The sequence below is a fragment of the Salmo salar genome, chromosome 12 (assembly GCF_965601325.2).
Source record: "Salmo salar chromosome 12, fSalSal1, whole genome shotgun sequence".
In the NCBI taxonomy this organism is placed as follows: domain Eukaryota; kingdom Metazoa; phylum Chordata; class Actinopteri; order Salmoniformes; family Salmonidae; genus Salmo; species Salmo salar.
Genome location: NC_138302.1, coordinates 83640670 through 83656650, shown reverse-complemented (window position 1 = coordinate 83656650; position 15981 = coordinate 83640670). Strand labels below are relative to the sequence as shown.

Sequence of the window (15981 nt, the reverse complement as noted above, 5' to 3'; positions counted from 1 at the left end):
CTCCCAAGGATGAACCAGACTTGTGGATGTCTACAATTTTTTTTCTGAGGTCTTGGCTGATTTTTTTTTGATTTTCCCATGATGTCAAGCAAAGAGGCACTGAATTTGAAGGTAGGCCTTGAAATACATCCACAGTTACACCTCCAATTGACTCAAATGATGTCAATTAGCCTATCAGAAGCTTCTAAAGCCATGACATAATTTTCAAGAATTTTCCATGCTGTTTAAAGGCACAGTCAACTTAGTGTATGTAAACTTCTGACCCACTGGAATTGTGATACAATGAATTATAAGTGAAATCTGTCTGTAGACAATTGTTGGAAAAATTACTTGTGTCATGCACAAAGTTAAACTATAGTTTGTTAACCTGTTGGGGATAGGGGGCAGTATTTGCATGGCCGGATAAAAAACGTACCCGATTTAATCTGGTTACTACTCCTGTCCAGTAACTAGAATATGCATATAATTATTGGCTTTGGATAGAAAACACCCTAAAGTTTCTAAAACTGTTTGAATGGTGTCTGTGAGTATAACAGAACTCATTAGCAGGCAAAAACCTGAGAAGATTCCTTACAGGAAGTGGCCTGTCTGACCATTCCTTGAGCTTCTTGACTCTGTTTATTGAAGACTGAGGATCTTTTCTGTAACGTGACACTTCCTACGGCTCCCATAGGCTCTCAGAAGGCGGGAAAAACCTGAATGATGTAATTCCAGCCCCAGGCTGAAACACATTAGCGCTTTTGGCAAGTGCTCTATCAGAGGACAATGGGCTGAGGCACGTGCACGAGTCGACCCCATGTTTTTATTTTCTATCGTCTTTGAACCTAAACACAGATTCCCGGTCGGAATATTATCGCCTTTTTTACGAGAAAAATGGCATAAAAATTGATTTTAAACAGCGGTTGACATGCTTCGAAGTACGGTAATGGAATATTTAGAATTTTTTTGTCACGAAATGCATCGTGCGCGTAACCCTTATTTACCCTTTCGGATAGTGTCTTGAACGCACGAACAAAACGCCGCTATTTGGATATAACTATGGATTATTTGGGACCAAACCAACATTTGTTATTGAAGTAGAAGTCCTGGGAGTGCATTCTGACGAAGAACACCAAAGGTAATAACATTTTTCTTATAGTAAATCTGACTTTGGTGAGTGCTAAACTTGCTGGGTGTCTAAATAGCTAGCCCTGTGATGCCGGGCTATCTACTTAGAATATTGCAAAATGTGCTTTCACCGAAAATGTCAGGGATTTCATCGTCGTCAGACGATATGGCGAAATCATCGTCGGAAAAGGAGGACCAATATGCAGCAGGATTGACAATGCTCATCTTGAAGTTTATTAACTCAGAAGTGAACACAAAAAATAATAAACAACATACTCACGATTTACTAGACAGTCCTGTTAGGCTCACACACGCTAAAAAAGAAACAATCTCCCACAAATGACAAACACACCCTAATATATGGGACTCTCAATCAAAGGCAAAGAGAAAACACCTGCCTTCAATTGAGAGTCCCAACCCCAATTAATCAATCATAGAAACACACTCACTGGACTCCACATAGAAATACATAAACATAGACCATAAACCAAAAAACCCGGAAATACTAAATCAAACGCCCCTTTTACCAAAACACCACCCCGAACCACATAAAACAAATACCCTCTGCCACGTCCTGACCAAACTACAATGACAATTAACCCTTATACTGGCCAGGACGTGACAGAAAAGCTATTTTAAAATCGGACATATCGAGTGCATAGAGGAGTTCTGTATCTATAATTCTTAAAATAATTGTTATGGTTTTTGTGAACGTTTATCGTGAGTAATTTAGTAAATGTTTAGTAAATTCACCGGAAGTTTCAAAGGGTATGCTAGTTCTGAACGTCACATGCTAATGTAAAAAGCTGGTTTTTGATATAAATATGAACTTGATTGAACAAAACATGCATGTATTGTATAACATAATGTCCTAGGTGTGTCATCTGATGAAGATCATCAAAGGTTAGTGCTGCATTTAGCTGTGGTTTGGGTTTATGTGACATTATATGCTAGCTTGAAAAATGGGTGTCTGATTATTTCTGGCTGGGTACTCTGCTGACATAATCTAATGTTTTGCTTTCGTTGTAAAGCCTTTTTGAAATCGGACAGTGTGGTTAGATTAACGAGAATCTTGTCTTTAAAATGGTGTAAAATAGTCATATGTTTGAGAAATTGAAGTAATAGCATTTCTAAGGTATTTGAATAACGCGCCACAGGATTCCACTGGCTGTTACGTAGGTGGGACGATTTCGTCCCGCCGACCCTAACCTCTCTAGGGTCGGCGGGACGAAATCGTCCCACCTACGTAACAGCCAGAGTGTGCAAAGCTGTCATCAAGGCAAAGGGTGGCTACTTTGAAGAATTTCAAATATAAAATATATTTTGATTTGTTTAACACCTTTTTGGTTACTACATGATTCCATATGTGTTATTTCATCGTTTTGATGTCTTCACTATTATTCTACAATGTAGAAAATAGTAAAAATAAAGAAAAACCCTTGAATGAGTAGGTGTGTCCAAACTTTTGACTGGGACTGTATATCATGGGGTACAGTAGGCTACTAAAGGGCCCAGCCCCTGACTCACACAATTGACAAGTCACATTTATTTATTATGCTGTTTATTTTTTATTTTGTATTCATCAGTTACCCAATCAAGACAGGGCCCCCCGGTTACCCACGTGGGCCACCTACCTCCTCTCCTCCCCAATCTGATGATTTGCAGAGTGACAGCAGCAGGCTGTCTACATTCATCGGTAGTTACAGTAAAACAAATACTAAATATATAATACATACAGTACATATTTTCTTTTTTTGGGGAGGGTTTCCTCTTGGGCCTCCCACAGGCCTGGGCCCAGGGGCTTCAGCCCTGGTAAGCTCCTGCATCAAACTAGCCCTACACACACACACACACACACACACACACACACACACACACACACACACACACACACACACACACACACACACACACACACACACACACACACACACACACACACACACACACACACACACACACACACACACACACACACACACACGGGGATTTTAGGGTGATGGTCAAGGTCATAAGGATTAAGTAAACGTAGGCCTACGTCTTGGTATCCTTTTGGATAAAATGACATTTAGCAGCCTCTTGTGCATCCCTCCAAGGAGGCATCACCCAGCTCCCTGGCTGTGCAGAGAGCAGGTGCCAAGGACAAGCTGTGCCTTTACTAAGTAAACACAGTAATACCAGGGACCCCCCCCCTCTCCCTCTCTCTCCCCCTCTCTCTCACTCTCTCTCCCACTCCCTCCCTCTCTCTCTCCCCCCACTCTCTCTCCCTCTCTCCCCCCCACTCTCTCTCCCTCTCTCTCCCCCTCTCCCTGTCACACCTGTTGTTAATCCATTTTTTTTCAAACTAAATATTATGTAATGTTTCTTTTTGACTGAGTCTAAAATATATTTTTATACAATAGGCCCATTGTGTGAAAAGTATATATGTAACCGATGTGAAATGACTAGCTAGTTAGCAGGTTATGCAATGATAGCGTTTCAATCGGTGACGTCACTCGCTCTGAGACCTTGAAGTAGTTGTTCCCTTTGCTCTGCAAGGGCCGAGGCTTTTGTGGCGCGATGGGTAATGATGCTTCGAGGGTGGCTGTTGTCGATGTGTGCAGAGGGTCCCTGGTTCGAGCCCAGGTAGGGGCGAGGAGAGGGACGGAAGCTAAACCGTTACATATTCAGTAGACTTTATGCAGGCATTGCACTTGTACACAACATTTTGTTTCATTCTCCTTCCCCCCTGACTTTGTCCTGGTTTATTTCACATTTATGTAGCAGAACACATAGCATAGACCTACTACAGGCTGATACCACTGTGAGTCATTCTCCCTATCTCATCCATTGAGTTCCATACTGAATAGGCTTCTTTCAAAAGCAAATAACAGACACAAAGATTATGTACTACGGAAGTCTAGATATACCAGAAAAGTAAATCTTGACAAAACAACTTTGTCATGTAGGGATCATGAGAAAAATAAGTTGTAATAAGAAGAGACATTTTACTTTTATTCACATGTCCTCGCTGGACTTCCGTAGTTCTGTCCTTCAGCACCACAATATTTTGCCCACCATTTGTGGCTGAAATGACAAATAGACTGCAGCCTTCATGAAATGTCACTATACCCGTTTTACTAGTATTATTTTTCTGTACTGCTTGTTAATTGTTGTTTGTGACTGTGTTTTTGCTGCTATTGACAGGCCAACCTCCCTGTTCAAATTATTAAAGATATTAAAATAAACTTTTATTGGTAGTCTCGTAAACTTTCATTGGTAGTCTGCAACCACAGACCTCAATGTTAACTTTTCTTGCACTGAACATTCCACATTCCGCATTCAATCCATTTCAAAACATGTCTTTAAATTTGAATTGTATTGGAGACAAAACTGGAAGACATAATGCAATTTCTGCCTGGGTTAATCTCTAATAAAAATGAATGTGTTGATCCACCCTGGGCTCTGCAGCCTATCATCAATACTGCCACTCCTATTTAAATGTAACCGTATGAAATGGCCTGCTAGTTAGCGGGGTGTGTGCTAATAGCGTTTCAATCGGTGACGTCACTCGCTCTGAACCCTTGAAGTAGTTGTTTCCCTTGCTCCACAAGGGCCAAGACTTTTGTGGAGCGATAGGTAACGATGCTTCGTGGGAGGCAGTTGTTGATGTGTGCAGATGATCCCAGGTAGGGGCGATGAGGTGGGCGGAAGCAACACTGTTACATAGAGTTTATCTCTTGATTTCCACACACCAACTTTTGTTATGTCTTGATCATGAGAAAATGTTATTGTGATCTCGACAAAACAACTTTTGTTATGTTGTGATCACAAAACATATTTATTGATCTAGACAAAACTAGTGATTTGTTTTATTTATTCATATGTCCTCTCTAGATTTCTGTAGTGGACTTCTATATTAGGCTGCTTATTTGTAAATCTGACTTGAAAATTGTTCATGATAAATAGGTTGCATGCCCAATGGAAATGCAGGAAATTAACTGCATTTCATTGATTTCAAACTTCTCTACTTTTGCAGGTGACTCATTGCCAACCACTCTTCGAATAAGTGTGACATAGCGTCATCTTGTGTGTACCTATCGTACTGAAACATTCTGCTATTGAACTTGTTTCAGCTACTATTTCTTCCCAAAGGGTGGCGCCATGACATACCAGGAGTAAACTAGGCACTGGTGGCAACTGTAAATCAGACCTATTTTTCTCAACATGGTCTCAGAGCATTTCGTATTATTCTGTACGTAAATCCGAGACACTCTGTTTAGTATAATATGTTATGTTTGGTATGGTTACTTAAGAGAGATGGTTACTTACATTTTACATTTTAGTCATTTAGCAGACACTCTTATCCAGAGCAACTTACAGTAGTGAATGCATACATTTCATTTCATGCATTTTTTTTATATTGTTTTTTGCCCTGGCCCCCCGTGGGAATCAAACCCACAACCCTGGCATTGCACACACCATGCTGGCGTTGCAAACACCATGCTCTACCAACTGAGCCACAGAAATTGAAGCATGGTGGTTGGTCGGGTGTTAAATGGAAATGCCTGGCAACCCAAAGGTTGCAAATTTGAATCTCATCAACTTTTCAACTACATATACTTTTTTTGTTGATCATTTGGAACTGCATAGCATGTTAGCTAACCCTCCCCTAACCCTAACCTTAGCTAAAAGGGTTAACACTTCACCTAGCCCTAAACTTAAGCGTTTTAGCTAACCCTTCCCCTAACCCTTTAACCTAACTCCTAAACTTAACCCTAACCCCTAAACCGAATTCCTAGACACCTAGCTAGAATTCATAACATATCATATGTTTTGAAAATTCGTAACATATTTAACGTTTGGCAAATTCGTAAAACATATAACACATTTAGCAAATGTGTAACATATTGTACGTTTAGCAAATTCCAGATTTATTTCAATAATAATACGAAATACTCTGAGACCAGGTAGATTTTTCTTGACATAATAAACGCTTGCCAAGTAGTAATCCCACAATACTTAAATTATTTATCGAATCTGAATAAGGAATCCCTTATCCAAATGTTGCACGTTGATCATGCTGAAGAAAAACAATAAAAAAGGACTGTCTCGCTCTATGTGGCCTAATCAGTTGGACTGTAGGCCTATGGACCTATTGATAGAATCGATATACACAGCAGTCAAACCATCATTCTCCTGTTTCAGACATACTGGCGTCTTAAAGAACAATCATTATTGTCTTGAAGTCGAATAAATTAGCTGTTTAGTGATCTGACACGTTTGCGCAATTGTCTCCATGCACGTCTCCAAATGGGTCAATCTGTTTATGGAAGCGCGCTATTGCCCTCAAGTGTTTAATTTGCGTAATCGGAATGGTCAAGACTATTGCTTTGATGTGTGTTGTATGCAGGTCAATTTGATAGATGGCCATTGTTATCGCTTTTGGGGCACATGTTTTTGTTTAGGAATGGGTTAGCGAGTGTCGCTTCCTGCGCTCATATGTAGGTGGGGTGTGCCCTCGGGGCGAGCACACCCCCATTGCTTGTGTCAGAGTATTTCAGCAGAAGAGAGAGCAGCATTTTGGAGACAGTCACACAGTGGTCCACAGCTGAACAAGTTCAGACAAACTGGTGGACTATACGTTTCATTAATCTTTTATGCTTTCTATATACCGCTATTCTCATGTGGATCTAAGTCCTAGACGTCTGCCTATTTAACCAGTGGATATTTTGCGCACATATTTCGCAAAGTGGAAAAATGCCTCGCTCTTTCTTGGTCAAAAAGTATTTCGCCAACAAAAAACCCAACTACAGTGAATTGGAGTGTCAAAATGGTGAGTAGCTTTACTTTATTTATTCCTTGTATGAAGCTGAATACATACATGTATAAAATATTACAGAATAGGAGACACATGTTTTCTCTATTAGTGTTCCTTACAATAAACCCCTGGAAATATATTTTTTTACATGATCTTAAGTTTTTACAACTTTTTCCATTACAACCTTCTCCATGTTGGCAACCTTTTATAAATTATACTTTCTCTCAGTTTTCAAGTAAGGCCCATTATAAAAGTTCCCCCTAAACTGTACAGAGCTACCATTCATGTTTCTACCCCATGTAAATATGTGGGAGGAAATGGCCCATGAAATCTCAGCTTTGCTGAAACTTCTTTTTTGTGTGCGTAATATGCTCTGGAGAAACTTGACAGTGGCAGTTGTTGCTTTACAAGTTGAAAATATGTTGCCTATCCAAATTTCATCATATATTTTTTTATTGTGTTGTTCCAGTTCCATTAATCGTATGTAAATGATGAAAACATCTTAGTATCTGACAACAGTGCTGTAAATGTACCGCTGTATTCTAACCCTTTTCCTCATCCCTCAGCCACCTCCCTGGAGAGGTACCCACTAGCTGAGCTTCCAGCAGGGGACAACAACTCAGCTACCACCTGTTACACAGCGGGACTGGTATGGGACGTGAGCTTCCTTCCAGCCCTCTACGTCCCCACATTCCCCACTGATGCCTCTCCCACCCCTGGACCCCTGGACCTCAGCTCCCCCTCCAGCCTCAGCAGCAGTGCCAGTAGCAGTGGGGAGGAGGACGAGGGGCGCACCTCTGACCCTCCCAGCCCCGAACCCACAGATACCTACCACCCCCCTCAGCGCCCCAAACGCACCAGCATCAAGAGTCATGGGGCCCCAAACGAGGATGAGAGAGTGTCCCCAGTCACTGCAGCAAGGCCAGCCTTCTTCTGCAAGCACTGCCCTAAAGAGTACACCAGCCTGGGGGCTCTGAAGATGCACATTCGCTCACACACGCTACCCTGTGTCTGCCCCACCTGCGGGAAAGCCTTCTCCAGGCCCTGGCTGCTGCGAGGCCACATTCGCACACACACTGGTAAGAACTCCGACACTTGCCATTTGGTATGACTTTGGTGGAAGGGAGGTTTGGTTACTCAGTTGATTGGATCATCATTATTACAGTGTAGTGGTAGACATGAGCACATGAAGAAGCCCTGTGGGCTTGTTGGTCATTGATCACTCATAGAGTACCACAGTATGAGTCATAGTACCCATAAAATCTAGTGGTCAAATAGGGAAATAGTTCCAATTGTTTTTTTTCCCACAATTCATTTTTCCCATAGGGGATTTTAGAAACACTTAAAATAAGGGATGTGTTTCGTGTAGGCTTACCCTGGCGTGACATTTTGATAACCGTGTAAATCTCTCTAGGACAAGGTGACTTTTATCAATATTCACCTCTGTTTGCCCCCAACAAATGCTAATTAGCTGCTAATGAGGCTATTATAAAGATATACAAATGCCATGTGGATCTGGACAAGACTACGAAGTTGAGGAAAAGGTAATAATCTCTGGATTAACTATATAATGTTAGATAAATGTAGTAATTAATAAATTGTTTACATTTCTTTAAATGTACCTGTTAGCAAAGGTGCCAGCTGGAGATGACATGCAGGAGTTTGCAGGGATTTGTTGTCTTATATGATGTCTACTTTGATGCTAGTTAGCATTTTTGAAACTCTGAGAGTGAATAGAGCCGAATATATTGATGAAAGTCACCTTGTCCGAGAAAGATTTACATGGTTATCAAAACGTCACACCAGGGTAAGCCTACACTAAACACAGCCCGTATTTTAAGCGTTTCTAAAATCCCCTATGGGAAAAATGTATGGTGGAAAACCAATTGGAACCATTTCCCTGTTTGACCTCTAGGTTTAATGGGTATTATAACACCTCCACTGTGGGGCTCTTACTGCATTTTTTATATATTTTTTTTATTGTACCTTTTATTTAACTAGGCTAGTCAGTTAAAAACAAAAGATTATTTATAATGACAGCCTACCCCGGCCAAACCTTGACAACGCTGGGCCAATTGTGCGCCACCCTATGGGACTCCCAATCACGGCCGGATGTGATACAGCCTGAAATAAAACCAGGGACTGTAGTGACACCTCTTGCACTGAGAAGCAGTGCCTTAGACCGCTGCACCACTCGGGAGCCCTAACAATGACTTACTGAGAATGATCGTATCATTGGCTACTGTTTGAGACAACAGAATGCAGGATTACCTTGTGATGAAGGGGACAAAAAGCATAAGGAAGCTCTCAGCTATCAAACTGCCCACTTACCACCAGCAGCAACTTGAAAGTAGTAATCTAATTTGGCACTGATTTAATCATGTTAATTGAAGTGTGGTCGTGATTCACCCAGCCTGACACCAGATTCATCATTACCCTTTAAATGAGCTTTGAGGGTGATTCACTAAGGTGTTAATGAACCACTCTGCTGAGCCCGAGACAGCCAAATTGATATTATTGTGTGGAGGAGAAAAGTTTGCACTTTATTGCTAATCAAAGCCAAGGTTCACAGACCCCTTCTCATATACAGACAGAGGCTTAAAGGCTCGGACACACCAATAGCGTTTGCGGGACGAGAGTACTTAGCACCTCTGAACAGAGTGCGGGCTGTGTCTGTCTTCATGTAGAATTGTGCGACAATGTCGGTAGTCAGACGTACATCAGCAGGTGGTCCCTAAAACACACCACACAGACGAACGGCAGATCAATATTCGATGCGGTGTGTGTGGTCCTTAAAGTCACAGTTAGTGTCATGCATCTCTAACCCATGCTCCTCCTACGATCTCCTCCTTAGGTGAACGCCCGTTCTCCTGCCAACACTGTAACCGTGCCTTTGCGGACCGCTCCAACCTGCGGGCGCACCTGCAGACCCACGCTGAGGTAAAGAAGTACCAATGTGGCGTGTGTTCCCGTACCTTCAGCCGCATGTCCCTCCTCCAGAAACACAGTGCAGCCAGCTGCTGCTCCTCCTCCACAGCGTGAGCAGGAATCAGCCAGGCAGTTATCCCCAGAGGGACCTCAGGGCGGTGGGGGCATCTACAGACCCATACCATAAGCAAGACCAGAGGAGCCTGAACCAATCTGCCAACAGAGATCCACCATTTACTAGTAGAAGAGGAAGTTGACCCTGACTCATTTCTTTGAATGCAACTTCCATAGCCATCTCAGTTTCTCTGTTTCAATCACATTTAAGGAACTCCTCAAATTTTCTAACTCCTCCCATTGCAAGCCAAATCTGGTAGATGTTCTGAACTCTGTAATCCTGCCATTCTCCCAGTCCCAACATTGTTTTTCCTCATACATATTGTAGACTCATGGGGGTTAGTGTGCCCGTGTACTTTTGAGTCTAGCCCAGCCTCGGTGTTGGTCAGGCCAGCTCCGGATCATCATGGCCTAGACACAGACACAGCTGCTGAGAGATGTAAGGGTGCGTGGGTGGGATACATCTCTCAGCATGACATACACACACAGCTGTCGCTGGTAGAGTGGTGTAGATAGACAGGGTGCTAACAGGTGCTCTGGCCCTGACCTCTACTGGGCCGATAACAGGTGACTTCCACCGCCCCTAGAAAGAGGAAGTATGTCATTATCACAAAGAGGATGGAGTCTGTTGGTCCATTTGTATGCTTTTGTCTCCAGTGGGTTTGTCTTAAGCCGTTATTTTGACCACACCAAGCCCCACTGTAATCTGATGTGTTTCCGAAATAGGATAAAGCCATTTGTTTCTGTCGTCATTCCTCATGGAAGCTTTGCTCCTTCAATGTTGTTTAAATTCCTGAATGAAAATCTAAGCCATGCACTCCAGGTTACCACAGTGTTAATTATTCCAATTGTTCTTGAAAATGGTAGAGAGAACCACCATTTTTGTAAGATATAAACTTGTTTTATGAAATGTTTTATTTTAAACCAAAGATTGCCTTCTTACCTCAACTGGTAGTGGTTTTTTAATGTTGACTAAGTGTATTAATATTATGCATCAAACACTCAGAACTGGGGGAAGGCGGGGCCAAATAAAATGTCTCATAGAGGCACGGTTTCACAGCCCTGGCTGTACAGAGATGGATAAAAAAATCCTAAACCTTATATGGTGGTGTTTTACCGTGCAATGTTCAGATTGTATGTAGTCTTATTTCAATGTTTTACTGTGTTTGTTTGTTTTTCACTTCTATTTCAAATATTTCATAGCTGATGGATTTACATTCAATAAAGTAATTTATGTTAAAAAAAAGTGTTGTTACTTTTAAAATTAGCAAAACATTTTTTTAGTCTGAGTTAACACTGCTTATACAACAGCCAGATATGTGCATGTTTGGTTAGAGACTGTTAATTAGCATATGGCTCTCTTTCAGCAACTGTAAATGTAGTGTGTTGGTTGTGGATGAGCAGTTTGAGTTGGACATTGTGACGTTTAGAGAGAGGCAGGTGAACACACTGAGTGATGGACAGGTACAACTGCATGCACCTGCTCAATGTCTCCACCTGCCACTCGCCTCCTGCAGCCACTGTTTAAACACTGCGCAAATGTGTGAAAGAGAGAGTAGATTTGTTGGCCAACAGTCATCTTATTTAACCTTGTTCCAGGTCTATATTTCCTTGTTTTGAGGGAGTTAAGTCTCCTACTCTGTAGCCCAGACAGTGAGTCAGAGTCTGTGTAGCCAGGAGAGTCCAAGTTCCCATGGTTTTCTGAGTGATCAGGTCTGGTCACAGAGCAGTGAGGGTGCGTGGGCTGTGGCAGAAGGTGAGGTAAGCTGTTCCACTCAGCCTCTGTCAGCTGGAGCAGCTAGCCACATGCTTCTTAAACTCATCATTTCCTTCCCAGTCAGGGAAATATTCACAGAGCTGGAGATAAGACTTCTGTTGCGAGTTTTGGTCTGTTTAGTGAATCACATGACACATGCTAACCACTGGGTCTGGGTAGTTGTTAGAAAGAAGAGCTCTAGACATTTGGTCATACAGCTGTGTACTAACAAAGAGTCCTATATGGAGTGAGAGTTCTGGAAGGTGGATTTATGGTTCATTTGGTTGTTACCATTGCACCTTTGACCTGGATGTTCTTGTACAGCAGGCCTTTTAAGTTCCAGCTGCTTGGAATTAATTGAATTGAACATGTTCTCAGGCGAGGGTGTCAGCTCTGCAAATAAAATCACACAGCATAGCAAGTTGAAGTGAGTAACGGTTTTAGTCGGATTATGCTCTCCAGTTAGTCAAAACTTCTTAATACTACATTGGAATCACTCTTTCTGTTGTATGAATCATGTCTCTGTAGTTTAATCTGATCTTTGCCACAAAGTTTATGTAGAACAATTTTAAACACAAGCTACCATTTGAAACCCCACAATATCATAACCCTCACCACACTCAGAGTTACAGTATATATTTCAAAACATTTTGATAAATGAAAACAGTACATGACACTCCTCTTCCTTTGGGAGTGTAGAATGCCTGGTTCTGAAATCTGAGAACTTTTTCATGCTGCGCGCTTCCCAGTGCCAGAACACTCACTGTAATTTACCAAAAGTGGCTGCTATTTATGCCATAAAGCATGTGTTTAACATTCCAGAGCCCCACTGTGTTTGTGTATTTCTCTCTCTCACTCTCTCTGTCTCTTGGTTGTATATCTATTTATGTATATGTATGTGTGTTAGTGTGAAGTGTCCCTGCAGAGAAGCAGCCCTCTCTCTCTTCACAGGAGGATCATCTCTCCCCCTCAGAGACAGGCCGGCAGGAAATGGGAGTTTACATTGGCCTACTTCACCCAAAAAAAGTCAGGCTAGGAGCCGAGGGGCTAAAGTGCTAACCCTCACTGCTTACTGCCACTGCACCAAATCCCATCCCCCCCACTGCTTCCACCCACGCCCGCTCCCAGGCCCAGTCCCAGTCAGGGGGAGAGAGAGAGAGTGGCCTTCAGTGCAGCAGCAGCCAGGGCTCACAGAGGGCTCAGGGCCTGGGATACAGGAAGGAGCTGTCAGCCTCCCATAAACACGACTCATCCTGCACCAATGATACAGAAGGCCTGGGGGTAGCTCTCCCCGGCCACACCACTGCCGACCCGCAGCTTTACACTGAGTGCTGCTGAGTTCTACACTTGTGGATTCCTACGGGGCTTTCCTTCAGGTGCCAGTCCCTGTCTGTGGTTCTCTACTCTGCATGTTTCCCAACATGGCAGTGCAGTATGCTGATTTCAGGGGGCAGTTACATAGTTTTTTCAATGTGTGCCGTGCCAAGAAATATAAACTCAACAACAAAGTGAATTGTCAGAAGAAATGTTAAGTGCAACTAGTTTTATGTTGATAGTCTTTCTAAGAAATTGGGGTGTGTTTTACTTACAATAAAGGTATAATCTCCCCTTGAATAGCTATCTAAGCACCTCTCACCCCATGTACAGTACCAGTTAAAAGTTTGGACACACCTACTCATTCAATGGTTTTTATTTCTTTTTTCTATTTTCTACATTGTAGAATAATAGCGAAGACATCACAACTATGAAATAACAAATATGGAATCACGTAGTAAACCAAAAAGTGTTAAACAAATCAAAATAGATTTTATATTCTTCAAAGTAGCCACCCTTTGCCTTGATGACAGCTTTGCACACTCTTGGCATTCTCTCAAACAGCTTCATGAGGAATACTTTTCCTACAGTCTGCTGAGCACTTGTTGGCTGCTTTTCCTTCACCCTGCGGACCAACTCATCCCAAATCATCTCGATCAGGTGATTGTGGAGGCCAGGTCATCTGATGCAGCACTCCATCACTCTCCTTGGTCAAATAGCCCTTATACAGCCTTAAGGTGTGTTTTGGGTCATTGTCCTGTTGAAAAACAAATGATACTCCCACTAAGCGCAAATCAGACGGGATGGCGTATCGCTGCAAAAATGCTGTGGTACACATGCTGGTGTGCCTTGAATTCTAAATAAATCACAGACAGTGTCACCAGTAAAGCACCGCCACACCATCAAACCTCCTCCTCCATGCTTCACAGTTGGAACCACACATGCAGAGATCATCCATTAATCTACTCTGCGTCTCATAAAGACACAGTGGTTGGAACCAAAAATCTCAAATTTGGACTCGTCAGACCAAAGGACAGATTTCCACCGGTCTAATGTCCATTCCTCGTGTTTCTTGGCCCAAGCAAGTCTCTTATTATTATTGGTGTCCTTTAGTAGTGCTTTCTTTGTAGAAATTTGACCGTGAAGGCCTGATTCACGCAGTCTCCTCTGAACAATTGATGTTGAGATGTGTCTGTTACTTGAACACTGTGAAGCATTTATTTGGGCTGCAATCTGGGGTGCAGGTAACTCTAATGAAATAATCCTCTGCAGCAGAGGTATTTAATTTTTTATTTAACCCTTATTTTAGCAGAGGTAACTCTGTGTCTTCCTTTCCTGTGGCGGTCCTCGTGAGTGCCAGTTTCATCATAGCTGTTATGTATGATACGACGTGCTGTTCGTCGTAATATACGTTGTTATGATTTACAACAGTGTGCTGCTTTACGGATGAATGGGTTGTCAGAATGAGTGGCACATGTCATTAAAATGAGAGAGGGATGTGCAATTTGAAATGGTGCAGATGTGCGCTCTTTGACAGCTAAGCTAGATATAACAATAGCGCTTGGTGGTTTTTGCGACTGCAAAGTTCTTGAAATTTTACGCATTGACTGAACTTCATGTATTAAAGTAATGATGGACTGTCGTTTCTCTTTGATTATTTGAGCTGTACTTTCCATGATATGGACTTGGTCTTTCACTGAATAGTGCCATCTTCTGTATACCACCCATACCTTGTCACAACCCAACTGATTGGCTCAAACGCATTAAGAAGGAAAGAAATTCCACAAATTAAAACTTCTTCAGGCTAGGGTCCTTTTTTCTCAATTTCCGCCTGACTGACTTGCCCAAAGTAAACTGCCTGTTGCTCAGGCCCTGAAGCCAGGATATGCATATTATCGATACCATTGGAAAGAAGACAGTTTGTAGAAATGTTAAAATAATGTAGGAATCTAAAACACAATAGACATGGCAGGAGGAAATCCAAAGAAAAACCAACCACAATTTCTTTGGAGAGCCCATGCTCTTACAATGGAACTTATAGGGAAATAGTTAAATCTAGCTCCCAGTATGCAATTCCTATGGCTTCCACTGGGTGTCAGTAGTCTTTGTTTAAAGTTTCATGCTTGTTTCTTCCAAAACGAGTAAGAATAGAGTTTTAGTACAAGGACATCTGCTTGGAAATTCGTGTGTGCGCCGGCCATGAAGACAACGTGCACCTGCTAATATCGGTTTGCTATTGAACATACTTCTTTCAGTATGAAATATTATAGTTTGGTTACATTTTAAGGTATCTGAGGATTAAATAGAAACATATTTTGACTTGTTGAAACAAAGTTTAGGGGTATATTTCCGGATTCTCATCTTGGCATGTTGAACGAGTGGATTACTCAAATCAATGGCGCCAACTAAACAAACTTTTGGGGATATAAAGAAGGATTTTATCTAACAAAACGACACTACATGTTATAGCTGGGACCCTTTGGATGACAAATCAGAGGAAGATTTTCTCGCTATTTGTGAATGTATGAAACCTGTGCCGGTGGAAAAATATTTTGATGTTGGGCGCCGTCCTCAAACAATCGCATGGCATGCTTTCGCTATAAAGCCTACTGTAAATCGGACAGTGCAGTTAGATTAACAAGAATTTAAGCTTTCAACCGATATAAGTGTCACGTCCTGACCAGTATAGAGGATATTTTGTTGTTGTAGTTTGGTCAGGACGTGGCAGAGGGTAGTTTATTTATGTATTACGGTGTTTTTGGTCACTGGTCTATGTTTGTATTTCTATGTGTATATTCTAGGGTAGTTTTTCTATGTGTAGGTTGGGTGCTGGACTCTCAATTGGAGGCAGGTGTTTCTAGTTGCCTCTGATTGGGAGTCCTATAAATAGGTGTGTGTTTTGTTTGTCACTTGTGGGTAGTTGTTTGAGAGCACTGCTTTTGTTGAGCCTGCTTCTCTGTTC

The 15981-nt window shown here is 42.0% G+C and overlaps 1 protein-coding gene across 1 annotated transcript; it reads left to right on the top strand.

The window, feature by feature from the left end:
• Positions 1–6680: 6680 nt before the first annotated feature.
• snai (snail homolog Sna) lies at positions 6681–11195 on the top strand. The gene is made up of 3 exons (NM_001140479.1): positions 6681–6922; positions 7474–7986; positions 9762–11195. The coding sequence occupies exons 1-3, from the start codon at positions 6847–6849 to the stop codon at positions 9947–9949; spliced, it is 777 nt and encodes a 258-aa protein (NP_001133951.1). The 5' UTR covers positions 6681–6846; the 3' UTR covers positions 9950–11195.
• Positions 11196–15981: the final 4786 nt, after the last annotated feature.

What these genes read in the sequence shown, in the direction of transcription:
- snai (NM_001140479.1), top strand. Translation starts at nt 6,847, where the DNA reads ATGCCTCGCTCTTTCTTGGTCAAAAAGTATTTCGCCAACAAAAAACCC. An exon ending in TGAATTGGAGTGTCAAAATG is followed by an intron (nt 6,923 to 7,473) that starts GTGAGTAGCTTT and finishes CTCATCCCTCAG; the next exon opens with CCACCTCCCTGGAGAGGTAC. An exon ending in CCACATTCGCACACACACTG is followed by an intron (nt 7,987 to 9,761) that starts GTAAGAACTCCG and finishes TCTCCTCCTTAG; the next exon opens with GTGAACGCCCGTTCTCCTGC.